Raw genomic sequence first — 23,949 nt, 5'->3', positions numbered from 1 at the left:
TGTGCATGAAAATCCCAGTAACTGAGCAGATTGTGAAATACTCAGACCGGCCCGTCTGGCACCAACAACCATGCCACGCTCAAAATTGCTTAAATCACCTTTCTTTCCCATTCTGACATTCAGTTTGGAGTTCAGGAGATTGTCTTGACCAGGACCACACCCCTAAATGCATTGAAGCAACTGCCATGTGATTGGTTGATTAGATAATTGCATTAATGAGAAATTGAACAGGTGTTCCTAATAATCCTTTAGGTGAGTGTATAATGCTAAAACAAAAAGACCACCAATGACATCATGCTCCAGAAGAGATGAACTCCTCCATTAGGTCATCTTGTCAACCTACTTTATCTTTTGGAGTTGTGTATCTGGCTACCTGACAAATAAAAAATTCAGATAATTATTCTTTTACCACTGTTTTGGTCTCCACCAGAGAGAGGTAGCACTTGAGAGCTACTTTAGCTCCTAAATGTTCTTTCTTCACCAGCCATATGATCCACCCTTGATATGAAATTGGGCATTGTTTATTAATTTGGGGGTGCAAATTATACATTTGAGAGAACAAATGTGGATGTGTATTTCCATAGTACAAATTACTAAAGTGTGTACACTGAGCGCACAAAGTAGTAATTTGCTGAACTGGTTTATCATTTGAGGTCTCTATCTACTCATTTGAGGGATATGATGTTGTTTAATGCTGCAACGTAGATGGTAAGACTTACCATTAAATTGTACCTAAATCAGCTTTAAGGGTATCTTTGTGTGATTACAGCATGTTAACAAAAGTTAAGCATTTAAATGTTACTTTGAACCTTCACACTCTTTGCCCACTCATGTCATCCAATCATGTGTGTTTTGCTCTCTTCTACTAACAACTCAGCACTCCCATTTACTCCCTAATTGGGCTCTCAAGGATAATGGCCCATTTGTTTGTTTGTGTGTCAGTGTGAGCGATCAAGAGTCTGTGGATGTAACCGTGTGTTTCTATCTGCGCGGGTGTCTATGTTGCTGTATTTGCATGACCGGCTTTGTGTGTGTTTTGAAATGGCCCCTTTCCTCAATGTTAATGTCAAGTGAATGAGGTAGATCTATGGCAGGTGTGAGAACAGCTTGAGGCTTGTGTCATTAGCCTGCCACCAGTGTCATTCCATCCTGTGCAGATCCAGCCTGGCACCGTCCATCCACCACATGCTGCACACACACTCACTCTCTTTAGTGTGTATTCGCTGCAAAATGATTTAATGTGGACGAGTGCTGGTCTCTGTTTGTGACTGTTAAACTGATTATGAAGGAGCCTGAGGCGGACTCCATAAGGAGCTGGCTTTACTTTGTTTTTAGCCGAGAATCACAGAGTCTTAGACCCTGCTGCCCTTTTAATGTGATGTTTAGTGAGCATTTCAAGTAACTTTAAGTATTGTTTTGATTGTTTACCTTCTGTTTTGATGTGGGTCTCTATTTGGGGAAAAAAAACTGCCACGGTCCAATGACTGTTGGGTAAATAAATGTTGAACAAAGGCAAAAATGTTTTGTCCTCTAGATTTAAAAGAAAATGAAAAGTGAGAGGAGCGCAGTAGGTGTTAAAGTGTGTCATCTCGAGCATTTGACACTTTCAAATGTGCAAGAGTCAACATGAGCGAAGGCTTTGGTGTGGACAAGTCACGGATTCGGGACAAAGTGACAGACTGCCCCAGTAAGCCTTTGGCAATGTCATCACTCTGCAATTTGGGTAACACCGCATGACACGACCACAGGAGTCGGAAAATGAATTTTCCACCGTGGGCACATGGACTTGGGGTGGTAACAAGGTAAATGTTACTCAATACTAATTAACACTTGATTGATCCTGATTAATGTGCATTTAAGTCTTTAATAAATGTTTCTTTCTCATTACAGCACATGCAGCAAATGGAAATTCCTCTGTTGGTTTCTCTTGAACAAATCTATGTGCATACTTAATAAACAGTGGTGGAAGATCAGTGCAAGACCTGCATTTAGAACCTTATTTTTATTTAGTAGCACAAGACAAATAATATATAAAAAATACACTGTATGAATTATGCAGGAGAGGTAAGAAACCCCCAAGAGCTTATGGTGAAACCTCCCCTCTGGATTCTCAGTTGATATTATACAAAATTATAATAGAAGAAATAATAAGCGATTAAATAAAACATACACGACACACACTTATTTTAACCATGACATATTTAAAAAAAATAAGTATTATCTGCAAAATGTACTTAAAATATCAAAGTAGAAGTACTCATTGTTCAGAAGAATTTCACTCACTGTTTTACTATCATGATGTTTCTTTAGTAATATTTCTGCTGCATTAATGTATGTTGCATTTTACTTCTGTAGATACTTAAGGCTGTGCTAATTATGTTACATACTGTTCATATGCATCACATTCTATAAGATGATAATATGTTGGGTGGGGTGGTGATGCAGTAGTGGATGAGATGCGTGCCTTTGGTGTGAGAGACCCTGGTTCAAGACACTTAACCCCTAGTTGCTCCAGAGGTGTGTGACCTCTGACATATATAACGATTGTAAGTCGCTTTGGATAAAAGCATCAGCTATATGAAATGAATGTTAGTAGCGTCATTGTCCTGTAAGTCAACTTTTCATGAGCTCAGAAACACAGCCCTGGTTTCAGCTTTGTGACGATGCATGTATTAAGTTCAAGAAGTAGGAGAATTTTCTCAACCCATAAAGGAACTTACTTTCTAAAATCACCACATTTGAAAACACACGGATTTCACTGGACAGGAAGGGTATGAAAAATTGTAATCTGAAAAGCAACTAGTAACTAAAGTAGTCAGATAAATGTAGACGAGTAAAAAGTACAATATTTGGTTGTAGTGGATTACAAGTATACAGTTGCATAAAATGGAAATATTCAAGTACCTTGATTTTTTAAGTAAGTAAGTTTTCTAAGTAAATGTACTTAGGTACATTCCACCATTAATAAAGAAGTGTAAATAACCACTTGGTGGTCTTTATAGCTTGGCTTCATCTTTGAACTGGGTGTTGTGACAAAATGAGACCAGCCAGTATTTTCTTATTTTTGGTACTAGACTGAGATTGCTGGCTGTGGCCTGTCAGTTGTCCATTGCACTGTATACTTGCCAGAAATATTTTAACCTTTTTTTATACAGGGAAACTTTGCTGACCATGCACCCTTTTTTCAATCCCCTGCTTGCCTGCTTGTCATTCATAAAGTTACACACATAGCAACCTGACTCTTGCTGTCAGGCACAACCACAGTCTGCTGCTGCAGGCACAGTGGAAGAGCATGCACATGAAAATGGAGGCAGTTTTGCAGACATCTCTGTACTGTATGAACTTATTTCTGATTTGAGTGCCACGCTAGTTTAATAACAGTGAAATATTCTTTAACTTCTCAGTCACATTTCCCAGCACGTAGTGGTGGAGGTTTCAGCAGTGTCATGTCTGTACTGTCCTAGCAGCTGTAACGCAGCACAGCTTGTTTGTTAGACTGGGTGGCTCTGGGGAGTGCCCTGCTGCCACACTGGCCACACACAGACACACAAACACACACGCAGAACCTACACACAAGCCTATGATCACAGTGTTCGTTGTCAGTGCGAACCGGGGTGGCACAAACAAACACAAATGGTTACCAGTCTTGTAAGAGATCAAACATGCACACACAGACATACACACAACATGCATTTGAATTGACAAACCAGTCCACGTACAGAGAAACACTCACTCACACACACAATCCCCAGAGCCCAATATAGAGTCCATTACTTTGGAATGCCACGCTGCTTTCCTCTAAACACGAGATGTACTCTGACTTTGTCGGGCCTGACTAGTGTGAGTCACACAGGACTCCAAAAAGCCGACATGATTGCCTAGTTACCCGTGTGGCTGCAGCGACTACATGTTTAAGGACAGAGTGACTCACAAATGCCCAAGATTACCCTGACATTAAAACCCACAGCTTGTGTAAATACAGCTCTATTATTCCTGCTGAGCCCTCTCATTCAGTGTTTACAGTGGAGTGATTCATACAGTCGCAGCACATGACCAGAAGACTGCATTACACTGGGGGGTTTCCCCAGACTGAAATGGATGAACGGGTAGTCATTCTGCAAAAGTCTTCCTATAAGTTTTCATATAATATCAGATACATATTATTGTAGGACATCACTGAATTGAACTTCCTTAGAGGGTTGCTCGGACAGTTTCATGAGCTGTGCTGTGCATTAAGTTGATGAAATTCAGTGAAGGGAGGCAAAACTCACATTTGAAAATATGAGGTCTCTGTCCAGACTTACATTACGGGAGGATAAACAAGCTCACCAAAAAGCAGTGCATTTCCAGGTTGTAATTAATACAGGAATGCGGGGGGGGTCACTCATTTCAGCACTCCCGATGGGATTAAAGGCACTGATCAGAGCATACAAAAGTCACCCAACCTCAGCAGGAGAAATATATGCTATCTGAAAGAGGCCAAATGATTGTATTGTGAGTGTAATTTGCATTTTATCTTTTGCCTTTATTTTCTTGTGTTAGAGCCCACAGGGTGTTTTCCTGATTCACAAAAAACTGTGAATCAAGCTGTGGTGCAAACAAGCTCTCAGAGGGAGCAGTCCTCCAGCTATTACTCTTCTTCCTCACCAACCAAGCGCAAATTGCTTTAGCTTTAGAAACGGGCATCATCATGCCATCCTTGAATCTTTTTTTAGAAAAACTTAAATGCAATACACTGGGGGAGTTTGGGTTGCAAAGTGTAAATGAATTGGGCAAATGGTTTGGAGGGCTTCCACTATAAATGGCTATTATGAGATTATAATGTGATTTACGCATAATTTTGAATATGCATGACCACGACAGACGCAAAGCGGATTAAATATTTTGCCAGCGCTATTAGGCAGCTTTCCAGTCTTTGCACATTGTTAGGGAATTCCACACCATTCTGGTTTGGTCATGTTGCTGACCAAACCTTTTTTTATGAATTCATGAGTCCCCACTGGCTCCAGAGATGCTTCTTAGTGGTTTACTCGGCGCACTCATATCCTGTGAGACAGAAGGAAAGCTGAAATGTTTTGTTGGTGTTACACCTATTATTTAATTAAAAAATAAATTGGAAATATTGGTTTGCTTTTTGCAGAACCATTTTATCAAATTTAAGCCATATTTAACCCTCTCTTTGCATGAGTCAGTCAGACAGGATGTGGAATGCCGCTGATCGGGTGGAGGATTCCCCTCGGAGTGGGGAGGAAGGGGGGCTGGATTCCAAGTCTGGGTTACAGTGGGAAGGAAGGGGTCATTTTCCTGTCTGTTGGCATTATGGGATGGCAGCCGTGGTGGATATCTGAACAGGGGTGGGACGTGCAGGGTCCTCTGGGGTCATTCACTCCTATCATCACATTCACAGCTGCTGGGCTGAGTGGGAGGACGAGGGCAGAGAAGAAATCTCCCATGATGTACACTCCTCAAGCATGCTGAACTTCCAGCTGGAGTTGAATGGGGACAATGAGGTGGATCCTGCTGAGTGAAGCAATGTGGTGTGGCTGCCCAGCATGAATGAATGAGTTTTAAAAAGGGCACATCGATGCTTAGCCAAACTTCCCTGGATAAACAAAAGTTAAAATAAAGCTCATCAGTCTGAATGCGCTGTTTCTACAGACTGAAGGCCTTCTCTATAAGAACTAATAGAGATGTAGTAAGAATGGTAGGCTCTGTTCACACCAATCCTGAGTTTTTGTTTTTTTTATTTAACAGTTTTCTCATCAGTGGGAAGGTTAAGAAGCTGCAGAGATTCATATCCATTTAATTCCAGTCTGGGCTATGTAGATATATGGAACAAAATTCACACACATGACTTCTAACTGAAAGTCTGACATTTCTCATCATTTTATTCTCTTTTAGCAAGCAGGTCAAAAAGAAACAATGAAGGAAAGAAAACTAACCAATTTGTAATAGGAAAGTGAAAAGTGTAGTGTAAAGTGAAATGAGTTAAAACAAGCCTGGAAAAACAACTTCCCACTCCTCCCAGTGGCTCTACACTGTTGCTGTATCCTTAGCTGCACTGTTTAATGTTTGTTTCCACTACCTGTGTTTCTTATCAATTCATCTGTGTCCTCTGCATTTCCCATTAGCAAGGATACGGCGGCTTCCTTCCTCTCATGAACAACAGGATGTGTGCGGCTAGGGATGTACGTGCAAGTTTTTGTAACCTGCAAATCACGTTTAGCTCTCCGTAGTGCTGGTGACTCAATTTCCATTTTGCTTCACTCAGCTGTCTCAGCCTCATATCAGAAATCTTGACTTTAAGATTACACTAACATGCTGTAATTGTAGATTTTATGAATACGTTAAGAATTTAAAGTACACCTACGTTTTAGAAACATTTCCAACCTAAGTCTTGTAAGTGATGAAGCAGTGATGCAGTATAACACAAACCATTATGGACAAATCGTTTTTTGTACATTACCAGGATTAACAGACCCTGTACAAGTATCTCTTTCATATCATTCAGTCATAAATTCCTGAGGTGCATTTCAGTCATTTCAAATGTGCTCTCATCATCTTTTCTGCTTTGTTAGTTTGAGATTCTGATGATTCGACTCATTAATTCAAGTCGCTCTCTAAGTGCAGGGACAATAATGGAGATGAGGAACCAAATTGAGCCTGTCTTTGGAAACTGGCCCTGCACTGTATGGGCGAAAATGATGATGGGCGCTCGTCTTTATTACGGTACGACATGCACTTAACTGGTGTTATCATGACTGTCCACTGTTTAATTTGATGGCAGAAATCAAGTGAAAGGACAATAGAGGCTTTTTAAGGCTTGCGAGTTTTCAGAGAAAGGTCCTAAACGAGCAACAGATTGCAGACAGTTTTAAAACTCTCCAGCACCGTGAATGAGACGATAAATATTTGAAGAGTTTGTTTTCGATGTCAATGTGAAGGAAGAAAATATAATTACTTTAGGTGGATCATTCAATAACACTCAAATGTTCACCAACCAAGAACTCAACGTAGCCTTCAATAATAACTGTTGATAAGTGGTTGTTTTCATTTTGCGCCATCAGTCACATTCTAAGCCGTAAATGCATCGACTGATATCTCATATATCTCACTTTAGAGTGAAGCTGCCTTCTTATTCCACCGAGGATCAGCACTCAATTTCTCTCTCTCCCTCTCTCGCTACAGTTCCACAGAGGTGATAAATCTCCAGGTCTAAAGCAAAGCTAAAACAACTAACCTCAGCGCTCACTGATGATAACAGCTGCGCTACCCTAAACTAAAATCAATACTTTATCTGTTACATTTTTTACATCTCACATTTAGCCGATGCAGTCGTGGGGGAATGGATGGTTCATTGTCTTGTTCGAAGATGTTGAATAGTTCTATTTCCCTCTCTGTCTCCACGGCTACATATCTTCTGGGTACGTATTTAAAAAAAACAACACACCACTTGAAAACAATAAAATGATTAAAAACACAAACAAAAAGCATAAGAAATAATAGTAAGATTGTGTCCAGTCCAATGAAACCAAACATACCCTTAACTAAAGCTCTGTTCTTGGCCGTCACCGCTCTTCACAGGGATCAGACTTGTGACCCTTTGGCTGTTCTGTCTAACTCTTTGGTTAGCCTGCTGCTCTGTCATATCTCCAACAGGACTGCAGTATTCAGTTTAGGGTTGTTCAAAAATTCGTCAGATTGACACACTTCACGGTTTATTGGTCAAGGTAAAGTGAAGTGTTTCTGTTTCCATGGAGCAGCCGGTCATGAGACGAAGATGATTCTCAGTCAGCTGGGACTAGACCCATAAGCATGATTCACCCAGGCCATTTTTTTGGTTATTGGCTCTTTGATTACAGGTCCATATGCATAGGTGAAACATTTTGTGCACAGGTAAACATATCATATTACAGTAAATGCATGCATGATTGCATATACACCTACCTCTAGAGCACTACAGGATTAGCAGCTGGATCACAAATTGTCTATAACTGTAACTTTAAACCTATGTGCAGACATTTGCAGGTGAAAGTCTGTACACCGCAGACACCAAGTTACAAGTGTAAATCATACCGTGTCAGTCAAGATCAACTGAAATAAAGAAAACAAGCTTGGCTCACATCTTTGCCTTGCATAGCTGAACTGAGGTGACTTGCGTCGCTGCCTGCATTTTTGTCATGTTGTGTTGCAGCAATGATTACTGAGTATCGTTTAACATAATTTTAAATTCACGACACAGGGCAACAAATCAGTGATTCATTCATTTTAAATAGATCATTCTGTTGGTGTGGAGTTATGGTGCGATCAGTACTGTGGGTCACGGCAACAAATAAGCAGAGCTTAGTACTGGCATAAAAAGTTTGACCTGCACCAGCGCAATGCAGTACACATTTTTGCTGCTGCCCACCAGTACATTATGGCTGCCAGAGGGCGCATCCTTTGTTAAAAGTAGCTATTGGCTGCTCAAAAAGTCGTAAGAGGTTGCCAGATGACATCACTCAGCAATTAGCACATCAATACATTTGCTACACCACTTCTGTTTTTCCCAAGCTTGTAGCAGACACAGTGTAAAGAACTGCATCAGACAAAACAATCATTCAGATCAGCATCCACTGCACCAATTTGTCTTCAGAGACTCCACACATGAGCATTGTCCTGATGGGTGGGAAAGTGTTTGGGGCTCTAACTTGTCACTTTTAAGAGATGACCACAAGAAACAAATTTACAATCACTGCAAAGCTTTCCATACATGCCAAGCCATACATAGGCACTCGTCCTCCCTGTACATTTATCTCTCTCTCTCTCTCTACTGCTCTCTTTTCCTCTCTCGCTCTGTTGGATCGCTGCTTTAGTGCTCCCCTGGGATCCTCACACCCAGAATGCAGCATTCCAGCAAACTGTTAACATACTGTAGTCAGGTCATCTAAAACTGGCCCCCATCTCTGAGATGAATGGATGACGTGTCGCTCAGATGGGATGAAGCAGAGTCATGACTCATCTAATGTACAGTTGATTGATGTGGGAAACATCCCAGAAATGACCTGTGTATTCTTTCTGTGTATGGAATTCTGGGTAACTCCTATAGGCTCGCCCTACATGTGGACTGGCTGATTCAGTTGATCCGAATTCCGCTAATTAAATCGTTACCATGCTGTGTGTCATGGGGCAATGTGCAAGAGCCTCAACAAGATGTGAGTTCTATGGCCTTCTAGTCTCACATATAAAATAAACCTTTGATTGGGTATTGTGATTTGTTTTCTAGAAAGTATCTTGACCAACATCCTTCTAGTCCTGAATATTTTCTATGTACATTCTGTATACATTTACATACTATTCCTACACTAAAAATACGTGTTGTACATTATCCGGCTATGCTTTTCATGCATCTCAAAATACAGTTATTGTCACTTTGTGATCCGTAGTGCAACAAAAGGGAAAGTTTGCCTTGTCTGGCTTCAGCTCATTGCTGGAAAGGGTAATTGCCTTTATAGCTTTTGTGTTTGTGCTAGAGAGAGACAATTGTAGCAGGCAGAAAGTTTAGCAGTTCTCTTGTCTGTATGTTGTCTTCACTATCAACAATCACCCACACTGGACACTTATTGGAGAAAAAAAACAAGCAGTCCAACTGGCCAATCACAGCTCTTGAGGTCTTCATGTGTAGTGTTGCCAGATTGGGGTTTGTCGTTGTATGACTGGGCGTGTAAATCATCATTTGGGCCACTACTTGTTCCATTTTGCCAGTTTTCCAAAGAAAAGGCTGTATTCCGAAGAATCTGTCCCTCCTCTTCTGAAATGAGCACAAACCTGTTATTGAGAGTGACTGAGGAGTTCAATAGGCTCGATGAGATTTTGGTCTGTTACAAGAGTCAGATGGACAAAAAACAAGACATCCACAATAAAACAAACTGGTCTACAGTTGGTTAGGTTTGTGGCTTTGTTGATTGGGCTACTTGGTCTCAGTCATATCTGGCAACCCTGCCCAAGTGGTATCATTGTAGGCGACACCGCCTCCACATGTGGTTACATTTTTGAGAAGATAAACATCACCTATGGTGTAGTCTACAGCACAGCATTGTGTGGGCTCTATTGCCGTTCGCTGTAAAGCCTTTATGCACAAGTATGCCTAAAACTTGTCTCTTTTAGAATACAAAATGGAAACCTTAGCAATTAATGCGGTAACCTAGTAAAGCTCTTCTCTTCTCTTTATTTGGTTATGTTTTGAATATTGCCTTAGTCACAGGCAGCAAGGCTTTTATTTTCAAGCAACCATGTAAACATCACTTAGGATCTTTGCTGATTCCCCCTTACAGTTCTTACTCAGCCAGGGAAAGTGGACTGAGTCCCCTTGCTCGTGTTCAGCTCTGAGTTTCGCATTCACTCAGGTCATGCAAAATAACTACCTCGTACTGTTGGACTGTTGGGGATTGAAAACCTTGTTCAAAAGCACTTTAAGGGCAGGTGTCGCAGAAGGGAAGAACATGTCTCATTCAGTTTCCTCAGGATTTAAAGCAGCATTCTCGTCACATGTCTGCTTTTCTAACGCTGCAGCTGACAGGAATCCATTCCCTTTAATGACCAAGGTCTTATGATTCTGATTCATCTACAGTGCATCTAAACCTAAGATCACTTAGACATGTGATGTCATGAACCAATTACATTAACTCTGCTTGTTTTTGCTGCAGCCACTCCACAGACTGTTGCTCATTGTGCCTGCTCTACGCTAATACATACACTGTACTTTTCTTCACCCGGAATATCTTTGCATTCTGATTAGATTCAAGTGACAGGCAGTTGGGGTGCCACACACTGAATATGTTGAATATATGCAAAATCAACTCTCACGCATCCAAATGGTAATCCTACCAAATGGCATACATTTGCGAGACGATCAATCACAAATGTAGACACAACATGCACAGCTTCTAAATCATTGTCATATACTATTAGCCTATCTGACTACTCTTTCCAAATGGTAACAACAAAACGTCTGTAAACTAATTGCAGCTGTGGATTTCTAATCAGGCACCAGACACTGGTTGCAAATTAAGAACTGGCCATTATCTGCTGTGCAAAGAATTTTAGGACAGCTAATTAAAAGTGAGTGACCATTTTTTGGCACGCTTTCCAAATGCAGGATTTTAAATTGTGTGTTGGATAAGAAACGACAGTTGGTTTTCCCTGCTTGACCCCTGACATTTTCTGTGGTTACCCTACACAAAAGGACTGACTTTGTGGCCTATAGACATGTATGCATTTGTCTGTATCTACTTATGTAGGTCCTGTGTTTTCTGATGATGTGGTTTTCAGCTGTGGTATGAATATTAAAGCTAAGGTTTTAGATGTTGTGCGAAGATAAGATTAAAGTTTCTACTTAAATGTCTATATAGAATTTAAAAGAAACCTAGACATCTTGTCCTGTCCCCTTGTTCTGTACAGGATGCTGTGTTGCTCTTATATGTTGTAAAATGTATGTTTCTGCAACAAGATTGTTTGCATTTTTTGAACTAGGCAAGTAGCAATCAATTAAATGAATACATTCTCAAGTAGATCAAGCAATCGCACATACAGAGTACAGTGCAGTGCATGAGAATATATACAAATAAACATATAAAAAAGACCTGACTAGTACAGAGCAGTACTGCTTATCTGCATGCTGTTTATGCCCATTGTTTTGTTGCTATGGATTCATGCTGTCACAGACCAGCATCCCACGTGCATTGCCACAAACATCAGTCACTGCTTCATGGCAACTGCACTGATTCTATACGCATGCTTTGCATCAGAGTCAGGATGACTCCTACTTCCAAGAACAAGAAATGTGCAGGAATTCAATTTGATGTCACTGGTTCAGAGACTCTAAACACAAAATTTCACTGGGGGAGAACAAAGGGTTTTTAGTGATGACAGAACAAAAGTATCACTTTAGAAAGAGGTGTCAGTATGGTGCAGAAACATACTGACATGAGTTTCAAATCAGAAACCACTGTAGTAATAATAAATGGGAGTCAGTTGTGTTGTTTCACAGACATTACATAGAAATGAATGTGTATAGCAAATAACTGAAGCAAAATAAAACAAATCCTTTAAAGCATCCTCCCCTTGAATTAAAATGTATTTAACATGAGCTTTGTCCCAGTTCCATACTGCATGTGAATTCTAAGCAAGTTTAGAGTTTTAAGTGTACTAAAAGTCAGTATACGTACACATATCTGCTTAAATGTTGTGTGCTGATGATGACAAGGGTCCCACATTGCAATGCACAAGGAAAGTGCAAAAAACAAAACATGTTGACAAGACACCTAAAACACGTTTAGAATCTTTGGTAAAGTAAAAGTACTTCTATTACATCTTTATCATAGCATATAGCACATACTTCTGTGTTAGCCTTTGTATGCTTTTGTTGAGCCAATAATCTGCCAGGGGGAGAACAATGATTTTGGTCTATCACTTAACAGTTAAATGAATGCACAGGTCAGTTCCCCAAACCCTGTTGCATTTCTCTAACTGCATGTTGCATAAAAAAGTATTTCATACTGAAAGTGCATCCAGTATGTGCATTGACATTACAATTCCATTGTCTCTCTCCAATGTTTAAGGTCAACAATGAATCATCAATGCTTTAGGGAAGCATGACTCTTCCCTTCTAATACTTCTAATTCATCTGTGTCACAACAGAGACCTGTCCATGTGCTCTCTGTCTCTGAACCCCATAGACTCATGACAGAATGTGATGCTGCTGAGTGCTGCAACTGTGCCCACAGCTGAGATCTCAACAAAAGAGACTCCGTTGTGGAGGCGCTCGACCGGGCCGATGGGTCGAACAATGGCGCTCTGTTCCAAATATGTTGTTTGTCACATCGCTTGCCTTTAACTCATCAATGCCGCTGTTGTTCCACTTGATTTCAACTTTATCCCACATCTTATGCAACTGGATATATAGTTTTACTCACATGTATTTGTATGTTGGGCGTTAGTGAGATTAATAATAGCTCAGCATTAGTCAGTGTTTTGACTGATGGAGTTGGATTAAATAAAACATTCTCCGCTGAAAAGGCTGACGACTGATAAAGCACACATTCAAACTGATTGAAGGCAATATAACTCCTCACTTAATATCAAAGCTTAATTATTTTAGATTGCATCACCTGTATTTTAAAGCCATGGAATAATGAGCTAAGGAGATTCTTTCCAAAGTGGATGTAACATTTTACAAATGAAGTTTTTATGCTAACAGCATAATATAGCCTGAAGCAGAGCACATATCGAAGACATTCTCTTCATATATCAACATTTAGGCCTATTACCTCTGATTAATATTCATGCTTCTTTGATCTGGTGGAACACTGATCACCGCATAGCAATGATTATTCACATTAAAAGGAGGGGGAAAGGCAAATACATTTCTGGAGGAGTGCCAGTGTGTATTTATAACATGTCACTCTAGAGCTGTGGGAGATATATATTGGGATCCTGTATTAGAAACTCTCACCATGCACCATGGGTGGCCCGCGCTTTTTTACTTCTTCCTTGCTGCTAGAGGAAACAAGTAAACCGATGATGTGGTTTCATGATCGTAATCAAGAATAGTAAACAGGCTTTGCTGCAAGAGAAGCATGCTCGCTTTCTTAGAAAGAGAGCCACAAGTCTCAAGTGATTGAGAATGAAACCAAGACAAGCACACACATACAAATGCATATTATCTCCAGCAAAAGCAAACATGTCCCTCATGATATATGCCTCAAGCTGCTGCCACTACAATAACCAGCACAGCATTTTGCGAATAATCATCTTTATGGCAAACCTATTATAACCTAATAGCTTATTAAACTGTCTCCACTGTCACAGGGAGGCTCATAATAATCCTCATGGATCTCTGGACAGCCATGAGAAGATTTCTATCTGATTTGTTTCATAGACCACAGAAATTGATCCGATCTTTGACGGTCCCCCTGAGTTTGCAGGCACCACCAACTATTATTGCCGCGATGTGCGCTTTACAGGCAGCTAAATACTGAACCAGTGTGGATCTTTCTTTGCAGACTTCCCTCTTTACATCCAACCCTTAACTCGCCAAGAGAATAGACGTCCGTAATGTACGTGTGATGAAATATCAAAAAGGTGTGTCTATTTAGAGACCGAAGCGTTGCTTCACAGTAGCAACCTGCACTTCTCCTGCGGTTGCCGCCGCTACGGAGAAGCTGAAGCTCGCATTTAAATCAGTAGACGAGACTTCCTAGTTTTGGTACGAGAGGAGTCCGGGTTATATAGCGCTCTAAAAATAGCGCTGATTTAGCCCAATGGGAGCAGGAGACGCTTCGGACCGCGCGCCAACCACAACAGACAGGATGAGTCGGCTCTGTCTCAGCATTGGCCAGGGGTGGTCTGGTAGGCGGGTGGTACGCTCCGTCGAGCCCATTGGTAGACGCGCCGAAACGTAATGTAATCACATGGGGGTGGGTTTGTCTGTAATTTTGAATCGGGGGGAAGTTTACAGTGCGCTGACGGACTTTTGGAGACTTCAGTGTTGTGCGCTCTCGGTGCGTCACACGCTCAAGCCCTCCACTGGAAGCGCACTAGTCCCGACGATCATACATGCAGATACAGCCAAGACTCCAGCTTCTCTCCGAACACAACAGGCTTCGTTTTCTCTACAAGCTTGAATTCGCTTCTACTTGTGGCTGCATCTTAGGTGTGAAATGGATGTCATCCCTATGTGTAGCATCTTCCAGGAGCTCCAAATTGTGCACGACACCGGATACTTTTCAGCTTTACCGTCTCTGGAAGAGTACTGGCAGCAGGTAACGAGTTATTCCCTCCACACAACACACAGCTTGACAGCTCGTCCCGTGCTCATGTGCGATTGTTTTTCATAGAAGTGCAAAGAATGTGGGCAATTTCGGTAAACTTGCTTTCAGATGACAGCTGCGCGTGGACGTGCAAATGTCAAAGTTGTTTATGGAACACGTTTGATTTAGTTCAACAGTTAATATCAGTTCCCCTGTTAAAAGTCGCGTTCATAGGGGAAGCGATCCAAGTTCCCTTAGTGACAGATCTGTTTAATATTCTTATGATGCTACCATATGCTGTAATAGTGTGGCTGTGGTACCAAATATGGACTTATTAGGTACCGTGCTATTGGCTACTTTATGGAATTATTTCGATTTCTTTAAACATCACTGTAATATTCCCAGAATAATTCTGAAGTGACTTGCAGTTTTACTGTGTTTATTATTTTTTTTATGTTTTAGCATGTTTGTAGTTGTTTCTCTGGTGAGGTTTGCTGTTAAATGCTGTTGCAGATATTTTCGGGTCCTGCTTGCAGGTTATAGAGGCACGTCGGGTTGTGATAAAATAAAAACAGGCTGTGTTACAGATTTAGCGACTGAATGGCGAGCCGTGCGTCTTTGCGCGTATCTCCTCCTCCCCCCCCCACCCCCTCTGTCACACACACACACACACACACACACAGATGAGAGAGTGACAGACTGACAGAAAGAGAGAGAGACTGATTTCTCTTCCAATTTGGCTCAGCAAAGCGTCCCCTGGATGACAGAACAGTGCAGTTTTATACCGCACTGCTGACGAGAAACATTTGCCTTGAATTCATTCTCTCATTACTAAATTGCTGCAATGTCCCCACAATTTTCCAATTTTAGAGTGTATTGGTGATAAGTTGGAGTGACCTTTTTCTACCATAGGCATTAAAGTCCATCTGTTCCTGACTTAAAGTGTATATATGATTTATTGACACCATACCATGCTTATGGACATTTTTATTCCATAGTTGCATTTGCTATAAGATCTGGATAATGGTGTTGCTTGTTCTTCTGCTATTTTAATATAGTATTTCTATAAAATGTATGTAGGCATGCTTTATGTTGCATATGCCTCTCAGCTGTGAGCGGCCAAAGAGGGATATCCCCTTCTCAGAGAGTCTCATTGCAATGTTCTTAGTGTCCTGTAGAGGTACGACTCTTAAAAAGGTTCAAGAAAAGTCTGAAAAAATTATATAATTTTGTTAATCATCTCGCGACCTTTCAGATTTATTGAGTGACCACAAGCTGGGGGGTACCGTTGGTCTATTCACTTCTGTTATAATAAAACTCAGCTGCACATAATAATCTGCTAAATTAGGAAACTGCACAGGCCTGTTAGCTGCCCTCATATCTGGCCTGTGCTCGCTGACTGCAGTGGGTTGAGGAAGTGCTCTCTCACTTCCTTTTCAAAGAAAATATCCCCACAATCCACAGCGGCTCTTGCAGTATTCATGCCGGGCTTTTTGTGAACCCCCGTGAACCAGACCTCCCTCCTCTCAGTCCCTGGTGTGCTATGTTATTTCTAGCGATGCCTCCAAATGCATTATTAAATCCACATTATGTTGAATAATTGATAGATTTAAAAGATCTACAAGCACTTCCCTAACCCAATGGGGGGCTCTGTAGCATATGTAAATTTCATGACCAACCCCAACGCACACCTACAAGCACTGACACACAACCGTGCAAGCGTTCGCGGCTAAGAGCACCTTGTTCTTGTATGCTCTCAGAAGGAAATGTGGTGCTTGTAATCTTCCCTGATATGGCCTCAGAGGGCAACCTTAAAACGTACTTGACTATCCTCTGCATAGGACATTGTGTTGTGCCTCATTCCTGTAGGCAGGAAGGAAGCGCGGCCAGTGGTGCAAGAGTGTCACAGCATTTCCCCCTCCTGCTGCTGCTGCTAAGAATAAACACAGTGTATAGAAGACACCAGAGTTTGTTTCCCGTGAAAACAAATCACTTTTTTTGGTCTTTTAGGGACTTTCCAGTTAAAGCGTTGTGTTACAGGCCTCAGGCACTGAGCTTCTATCTCGACTTCCCTCCACACAGACATGTCTCGAGCTGGAGAGGTACCTCCAGAGTGAGCCCTACGTCTCAGCCACTGACCTCAAATTTGAGAGCCAGGAGGACCTGTGGAGCAAGCTGATGCTGGCCTGTGGGGACAAGTCAAACGAGCCGGACCCAAAGATCTCCCACATCAAGGAGGAGGAAGACAATCAGGACAGCCAGAACCACGACGCTGGCGGCTTCAACTCCGATGCCAGCAGCGAGGCCTCGGACAGCTCTGAGGAGCTCTCCCCTACCCTCGACTTCTCCTCCAGCTCCTTAACTGACATTCTGGGAGACAGTGGCGAAGACCTGGGATCCGCCATCATCAGCACGCCGCCGTCCTCACCTGAGCTGGGCAAGGAGGGCTCTGTCGCCCAGGTGTGGAGTGGGATACAGACTGTTCTGCACTCACCTGGGAAAATAAGGACTGGTGGCACAGACAGGACCCTGGAGAGGTCGGGGCTGACCAGCGGGGAGGCCTCACCAGACGGCAGGAGGCGGGTGCACAGGTGTCAGTTCAACGGATGCAGGAAGGTGTACACCAAGAGCTCACACCTCAAAGCACATCAGCGCACGCACACAGGTAAATATGTTCTGCAGTGAGACCATGCAAATGTGTGTGTGTTGGGGGGGGGCACTACTGCCCTGACAGGTTATGACATCATGTTTTTAAACCACTTTTTGCACTGTAAAACCAAATCTAGAAGAAGAAAAGAGTGAAATATTCCTAGAAGTGCCTTAAATGAACTTTGATCTGAGTGCTGAAAAATGCTCTCACATACTTTGCATAGTTTGTCAGGAGGAATGCCCTCAACTGTGACCTAATTCACACAGAGGAACGTGACTTCATTTAGGGGGAAGGGAGGCAGAGAGCGTGACACGGGAGGGGGAGGGATGCTCTTTTGTGGCCAAGTAGCACCCAGAGGATGTGGATCCTGAAAACAAATCAACAGTTCTCAGATTTCACCATGGGAAAAGACTCAGCAAGTCGCCCGTTTGCATTCACAGTGAAATTGTGGGAATCTGACATTTGCAGTGTTTTGTCTGGGGTTCAAATGTGAGCGGTTTCCCTCGTCACCTTTGACCTCTGCCAAGCTGTGCCGCCCATTAGCAGAGGAAGTCACATTCCTAGCATCCTTTGCCGACCATGTTAGCCACATGGTTAATGGCCTTTAGTACCATTAGGAACAGTCTCTTTTTTTCCCCGCAGCTCTCCCCCATTACATAAGCCGTCTGCTCAAGCAGCTCCTTAAAGCTGCATACCACAGCTCTCCAGTCCCACAAGGCACGAGGTTGTTTTTCTTACAGTGGTCAGTACAATCTTCTTAGCACTTACTTGTACAGGATCACATTTCTCTGAAGTCAGCCTTGTAAAACCTAAATTTTAATACAAGTAAAAACTGTAAATATTGGCTATATATTTGAGAAGGGGAATTTCGAAATGTCACATTCGGACATTTTAATTAACAACTCAAAATTACTACAATTATAGAACTTGTCAGAGGGCAAATTATTAATGACACAAAGAGATAAGATTCAGTAGCAATAAAAAGTTTTGTCAATAATATCCTGTTTCTAGACTGGCTGGTATGTATCTCTAGAAGCATTTAAGTGTGAACTCTTCACAGAACCTGCTGAGTGACTGAGCATATGCAGAAATCTTTTAACAATGGTGTCTTTCTAAGGTTTAGAAATTTTGACAAAGAATGCACTTCATGATTAATGTAAATGTTTTGTCCCCCTGGTGATAATTGCAGGTGAGAAGCCCTACAGGTGTTCATGGGAGGGCTGTGCGTGGCGCTTTGCACGAAGTGATGAACTCACCAGACACTTCAGGAAGCACACTGGAGCAAAGCCATTCAAATGCAGTCACTGCGACAGGTGAGAGTGCTGGAAAGCCAGTAAATGTCCGTGTTAGCTGACACATGCAGATGTAAAATAGCCTTTTAGCTAATTCTGGCCCATTATACATTTATGTATTATTAGTGTGCATTATCCCTGTTAAATAAACCTGAAATAAAACATAATGGATGATGTCCAACAGATACAAAAATGGGTAATTAGTTTATCAAAATGACATGTTAGTTGGAGGGATGAATGAGGGTCAAGGATGGACTGATGGAATGGGGTCGAGGTCAAGGGGTTGGATGAAAAGTGAGTTCAGAATTAGCTTTATTGCCAAGTAGGTTTATACATACAAGGAATTTGCTTTAGTGTATTGGTGCATAATAAACAAAATGTATAAATATAATAAATTAAATTGATAGAATGGCAGCTTGTGCAGTTGAGTACAAAGGGATGGGCAAAGAGTCAAATGGGGTATCGATGTGTATAAGTCAGAAGGTGTTGTGATGAGAAGCGCAGGGAGTGAGACTGGGCTTTGTCCCTGAGCCTGCTACGTTTGTCATATCATACAGCCTACAGGAAAAATTGTTCAGGTCAGCCTCCTGGTCGAAGAGATCAGAAACGTCTGACAGCTAAGATATCTCCTAGTTGGGTGAAAAGATCTACCATGTGGCAACAAACAGGTGGCAGAATGGCTACAAAGCCACAATTGCTGGCAGTTTTATGTAAACAAAATCCAAACTCAAGAATCATGCAGTTGATTGTGCTCTCATGAAATTGGAGCTATACAGTTTTTGTTTAATTGGTGTCACTTGATAAGAAGCCTCGAGTTTGGCCAGTGTTGATTTTTTTGCTACCAGCGTCACCGGACGTGACCATATTTGCACGAGACGGTGGAGCTAACGGCCGTGTGTGGAGCTTGCTTAGCTAGGTGCATCTGTAGTTCACGTTAACTGTCATTTTAACAGGGCTGAGAACTGTCTAGCAAACAACAGGCTTAAAACTAAATGTACTCACCAGAGAAAGTGAACAGCCGACTCCTAATACGCTTTTTCAACGGCGCTGGTTAAATGGACACGGGTACGAGTCACTCTGTCAATCACAGATATACTCTGCTTTCTGGTCTATTTTCCTCTAAATGGGACCATCATGAGACCTTAAACTCATTCTGAGAGTGTTTACTGAGGTAATAAATCAGCTGAGAAGTAGGGTCATTTTACCATTATTTCTAATGGAACCGGACTTCTTCTTGCAACCAGAAGAGTCGCCCCCTGCTGACCGTTCAATAGAATGCAGTTTTAAGGGACTTCGCCATTCGCATTCGTCTCTGACCGGAAGCTTCCTGCTTGGGAATAATGCATGAACACTCAGAAAAGTTCTAATAACTTGACGAATCACAGAAGTGCAAAGCGAAATCCGACAGCAAAGGTTTAGAACACTACATGTAAGCGTAACTATATTCATATAGGAGAAGTTCTTAAATTCAACAGCTAAACCTTCTCTCTTTTTTCCCTTCTCAGGTGTTTCTCCCGTTCTGACCACCTGGCGCTGCACATGAAGAGGCACATCTAAGATGGCCTCCGTGTTGTGAGCTCAGAGGGATGAGTCTGGTTGATTGTCCTGACCTGTGGGGGGATCAGCAAGGCCGGTGTGTCCTGGGAGCGTTAACAGGGGCACCACCGTGTTCCAGTCAGTGGAAAAAGATGAAGCAACGCAGGCTATTATTTTGCACCATACTTAGTGCCTCCAACACCTCGCTGTGGAGATTGCTCTTGAAAGGCTTTTACAGAGGAGCGGGAGGGCGGGGAGAGACTTGAGGACATTTTTAAAAATGGGAAAAATCTGGGCTGGATAAGACGGGATGAGACTCTTCTGTATGGTGGTCGATGCTTTTTTCCTGGAGGATTATGGGACTCCTGTGGGGGTGTGGTTCCTCCAATGACAGTGTGTTTGCCTGAGCGCATGGGGTCTGTGAGTGCCTGCGACTGGATGCCTGTGCTGGCTTTATGGAGCGGATGGAGCTTGCATTGTGGAACTGCGAGTGAATGACACGGAGTGGTTGATGTTGTGCGAGGGAGGTTTTTGGGGGGATATCTGTGGTCTCAATGAGAATGAATGCAAGAAAAACATGGTTCTGTCTGTGCTGTTTGAGTCTGTTGGCTGTGGAGGGGAGTAAGGGGTTGTTTGGTGGAGCTGACATGCTAGAGAGCGCCCCCTTTCTGTCCAGAGGTCGAACTACAGCCCCCTCTTGAAACATTGGAGGACTTTTTGTTTAGTGCAGCTATTAAATGTGCAATGTACTATGTAGCCTGTCTCAAAACATACATGCTATAAAGCTCATTTTGTTGTCCATTGTGTAAGCTCTGTATTTTAAAAGAGAAAAAAAAAAGCAGTTGTACACAGTTATTGCCATTATAACAGAAGTTGCATGGGATCTGGGGATGTGTTGCTCATCTATTTGCTTATAGGACAACAAAATTCCATTCGAGAGCAGCTACCTTCATATTATTCAATATCATAGTATTGTAAAAAACACATAAGGCAGTCATTTTTTAGTTGGGGATACCACTATTGCTTGGCAACTGTCTTGATGGGATTTTTGTTCCTTTTTCTTCACTTTTGCTTGTCTCTTTTGTTCTATCTGTAAATGCACTGTTGACCTTACTGATGCCTTATGTAAGTGGCCTTGTCCTGTTAAATAGATCTCTCTCTTTCACTCACACACAAACACACACACACACGCGTACACAAACCAAATGGAGGTTGCAAATGCACTAGTGCGTTATTCAATTGCTTTATAAAGGGTCTGATCCATACAGTCGCACCTTTGCCCTTTTGTCTCGCAACAGACTCCTCTACACTCCTGAATAAAAAAAAAAAAAAATCTATATATCAGCTTCGTAATGACTGCCATTTTTACATCTGTGTATTATTTGTTGAATATATCACAGCTATATCAAAACTAACTCATGGTCCCCAAAATGACCCAGGTCTGAGACAGAATTGTGGAGCACTTGGAAAAGCAATCCCATTTTGTTTACTACTATGTAGTGTAAGGTGGTGTGGATGCACTTCAGATGGACTGTAACTCATTGTCAAAGGTACATTGTCTTGGAAATATGTTCTCATGAATTGTGGCATACTCAGCCACTGAGATTGTGACAAATTAGGATTTAATGCAAAGAAACCATTTACAACACGCTTGGGTCATTGATATCTGTTGATGTGTCAGAAGCTTACAGTCTGTTTTAGAATAATGACAACATTCTCAGTCATGAGTCTGTTTCGATGTTGTATGTAATGAGAAGTCTCGCCCTTGGGGTGAGTCAATATCTTTACTGAGTCCTGGCTTAAACAACCCGTGACCTGACTAAACAATACCAAAACCGGCCTAACCAGTTCTGCTGAGCTGTGCTGCAGGTCTAGAGGTTTCTGTCTGTGTCTGCAGGTGAACTGAGATGAGACCAGGACCAAGTATATGTCTGTACCAACTTCACTATATGCATGCTTTAACTTCAGTTACCGCACATGACTTCAGCGCACTTCTCTGTGCGTTTGATAAAGTTCTGTTTATTGAAATTCCTTCAATTTCACAATTGGATTAACTTAATCACAATTTCTCCTATTTCTAGAAAACGTTTTGGAGCCACAGTGTTTTACTGGATAACATGTTTTTTTGAAATGTTGTTGAATATGAAAAGATTGAAAAAGAAGTTTTCTGTTTCAAGAGTTTAAGTGGTCATAAAACTTGTTGATGTCTGTTACTCAGTGGTCAACTCCGCAGGCAAACTCAACTACTGTACAGGTGAAACTGGTCAACATTAAAGAAAGTCCAAACACTGAGAAATGTCAAAAATGCAAAGATATGTACATTGTAAACTAAGAGAATTTTGTAAGGAAGCTTCTATTTTGAATGGGTATGGGACCAAAAACAAGTGCAGTGTGTTGTTTGATGAACCAATAAAGACAAGAGGCTGAAGTGTTGTAAAATAGGCACACTCCATTCTCCTTCATTTGCTTCTGTAACATCTTTATTTTTGATTTGATTGAACGTACGTTTAAAAAGACATCAATTGCGTATACACCTGTGGCCTATCATCTTTCAAAACACAAAAAAACAGACAAAAAAAATACTTGAGTTGTCATAATTATGCATTCTGATGTGATTTTGTTTCTCTCAACTTTTTCAAAGACCTGCGAAGACACCCTATCTTTAGCCAGAGAATCTTTATTGGATAAACGTGGAGATAAAATGAGGCTCTATTTTTGTTTGTTTTATGGCATAACAAGATTTTTTCATTTGAAATTGTTTTGTAAAATAGTTTCTGTATGAATGTATTTTTTAAATCGATAAAAAGAATTTATTGGATCTACATGTGTTTTTTGTTTTCTTTCTCCTGCAGCCTTCCCTGGACACAGTCAACCAGAAAGTGTCTGTTTATGGGTTATTCAGTATTCCCAAAGCACAAATTATCTCTCTTACCTCCCCATAGAGGTCCAAAGGTCAGGGTCAACTACATAACTGCACCATATTGGCAGGGATTCAGTGATTAAAACCAGATCCATCAAAACATAATTATATCATTCTAAAACATTTCTATTAAAGGATTAATTATTCTGGTTTATTACAAATTGTGTCTTAATTGCCTAGCTTTGGCCTTCATTACATTAGTATCAGTAATATTAACATTGTTATTTTATATTTACTTATTGTCATAAAAAAGACCAAGACTAACTACCCCTTTCTGTGGCTCTCAGCCCCAAGCCCATTGATTCCTACAAACAGGTCACAAATATACAGTGGGGGAAAAAAGTATTTGACCCATTGCTGATTTTGCAGGTTTGCCCACTTACAAAGAATGCAACAATCTACAATTTTAATCATATGTACATTCTAACAGTGAAAGACAGAATCCCAAAGAAAATTCCAGAAAATCACATCATATGAATTTATAAAAATTGATAACCATCTGATGAGGAAAAACAAGTATTTGACCCCCTGGACAAACAGCATGTTAATATTTTGTAGAAAAGCCATTATTGGCCAGCACAGATGTCAAACGGTTTTTATAGTTGGTGACAAGGTTTGTGCACATTTCGGCAGGGATGTTGGCCCACTCCTCCCTGCAGACAGCCTCCAAATCATTCAGGTTCCGAGGTTGTCGCCTGGCAACTCGAATTTTAAGCTCCCTCCAAAGATTTTCAATTGGATTCAGGTCTGGAGACTGGCTAG

At 41.5% G+C, this 23,949-nt stretch overlaps 1 protein-coding gene across 2 annotated transcripts in view; it reads left to right on the top strand.

Moving 5' to 3' along the window:
* The window catches only part of LOC123972301 (Krueppel-like factor 6), a 136,878-nt gene extending 113,793 nt beyond the window's left edge, over nucleotides 1–23,085 (top strand). The window contains exons 1-4 of one of the 2 annotated variants that reach the window (XM_046051695.1): nucleotides 14,497–14,801; nucleotides 16,872–17,454; nucleotides 18,629–18,752; nucleotides 20,237–23,085. In XM_046051695.1, coding sequence (XP_045907651.1) covers nucleotides 14,700–14,801; nucleotides 16,872–17,454; nucleotides 18,629–18,752; nucleotides 20,237–20,288 — 861 coding nt within the window. In that variant the 5' untranslated portion in view covers nucleotides 14,497–14,699 and the 3' untranslated portion in view covers nucleotides 20,289–23,085. Of the gene's footprint in view, nucleotides 1–14,496; nucleotides 14,802–16,871; nucleotides 17,455–18,628; nucleotides 18,753–20,236 lie in introns of those variants that run through there. The other variant, XM_046051696.1, reaches the window with a different exon arrangement.
* Nucleotides 23,086–23,949: the final 864 nt, after the last annotated feature.

Source organism: Micropterus dolomieu, linkage group LG06, assembly GCF_021292245.1.
Source record: "Micropterus dolomieu isolate WLL.071019.BEF.003 ecotype Adirondacks linkage group LG06, ASM2129224v1, whole genome shotgun sequence".
NCBI classification, from domain to species: Eukaryota; Metazoa; Chordata; class Actinopteri; order Centrarchiformes; family Centrarchidae; genus Micropterus; species Micropterus dolomieu.
The sequence above is the reverse complement of the archived record's forward strand: the minus strand, read 5'-3'. Positions and strand labels throughout refer to the sequence as shown.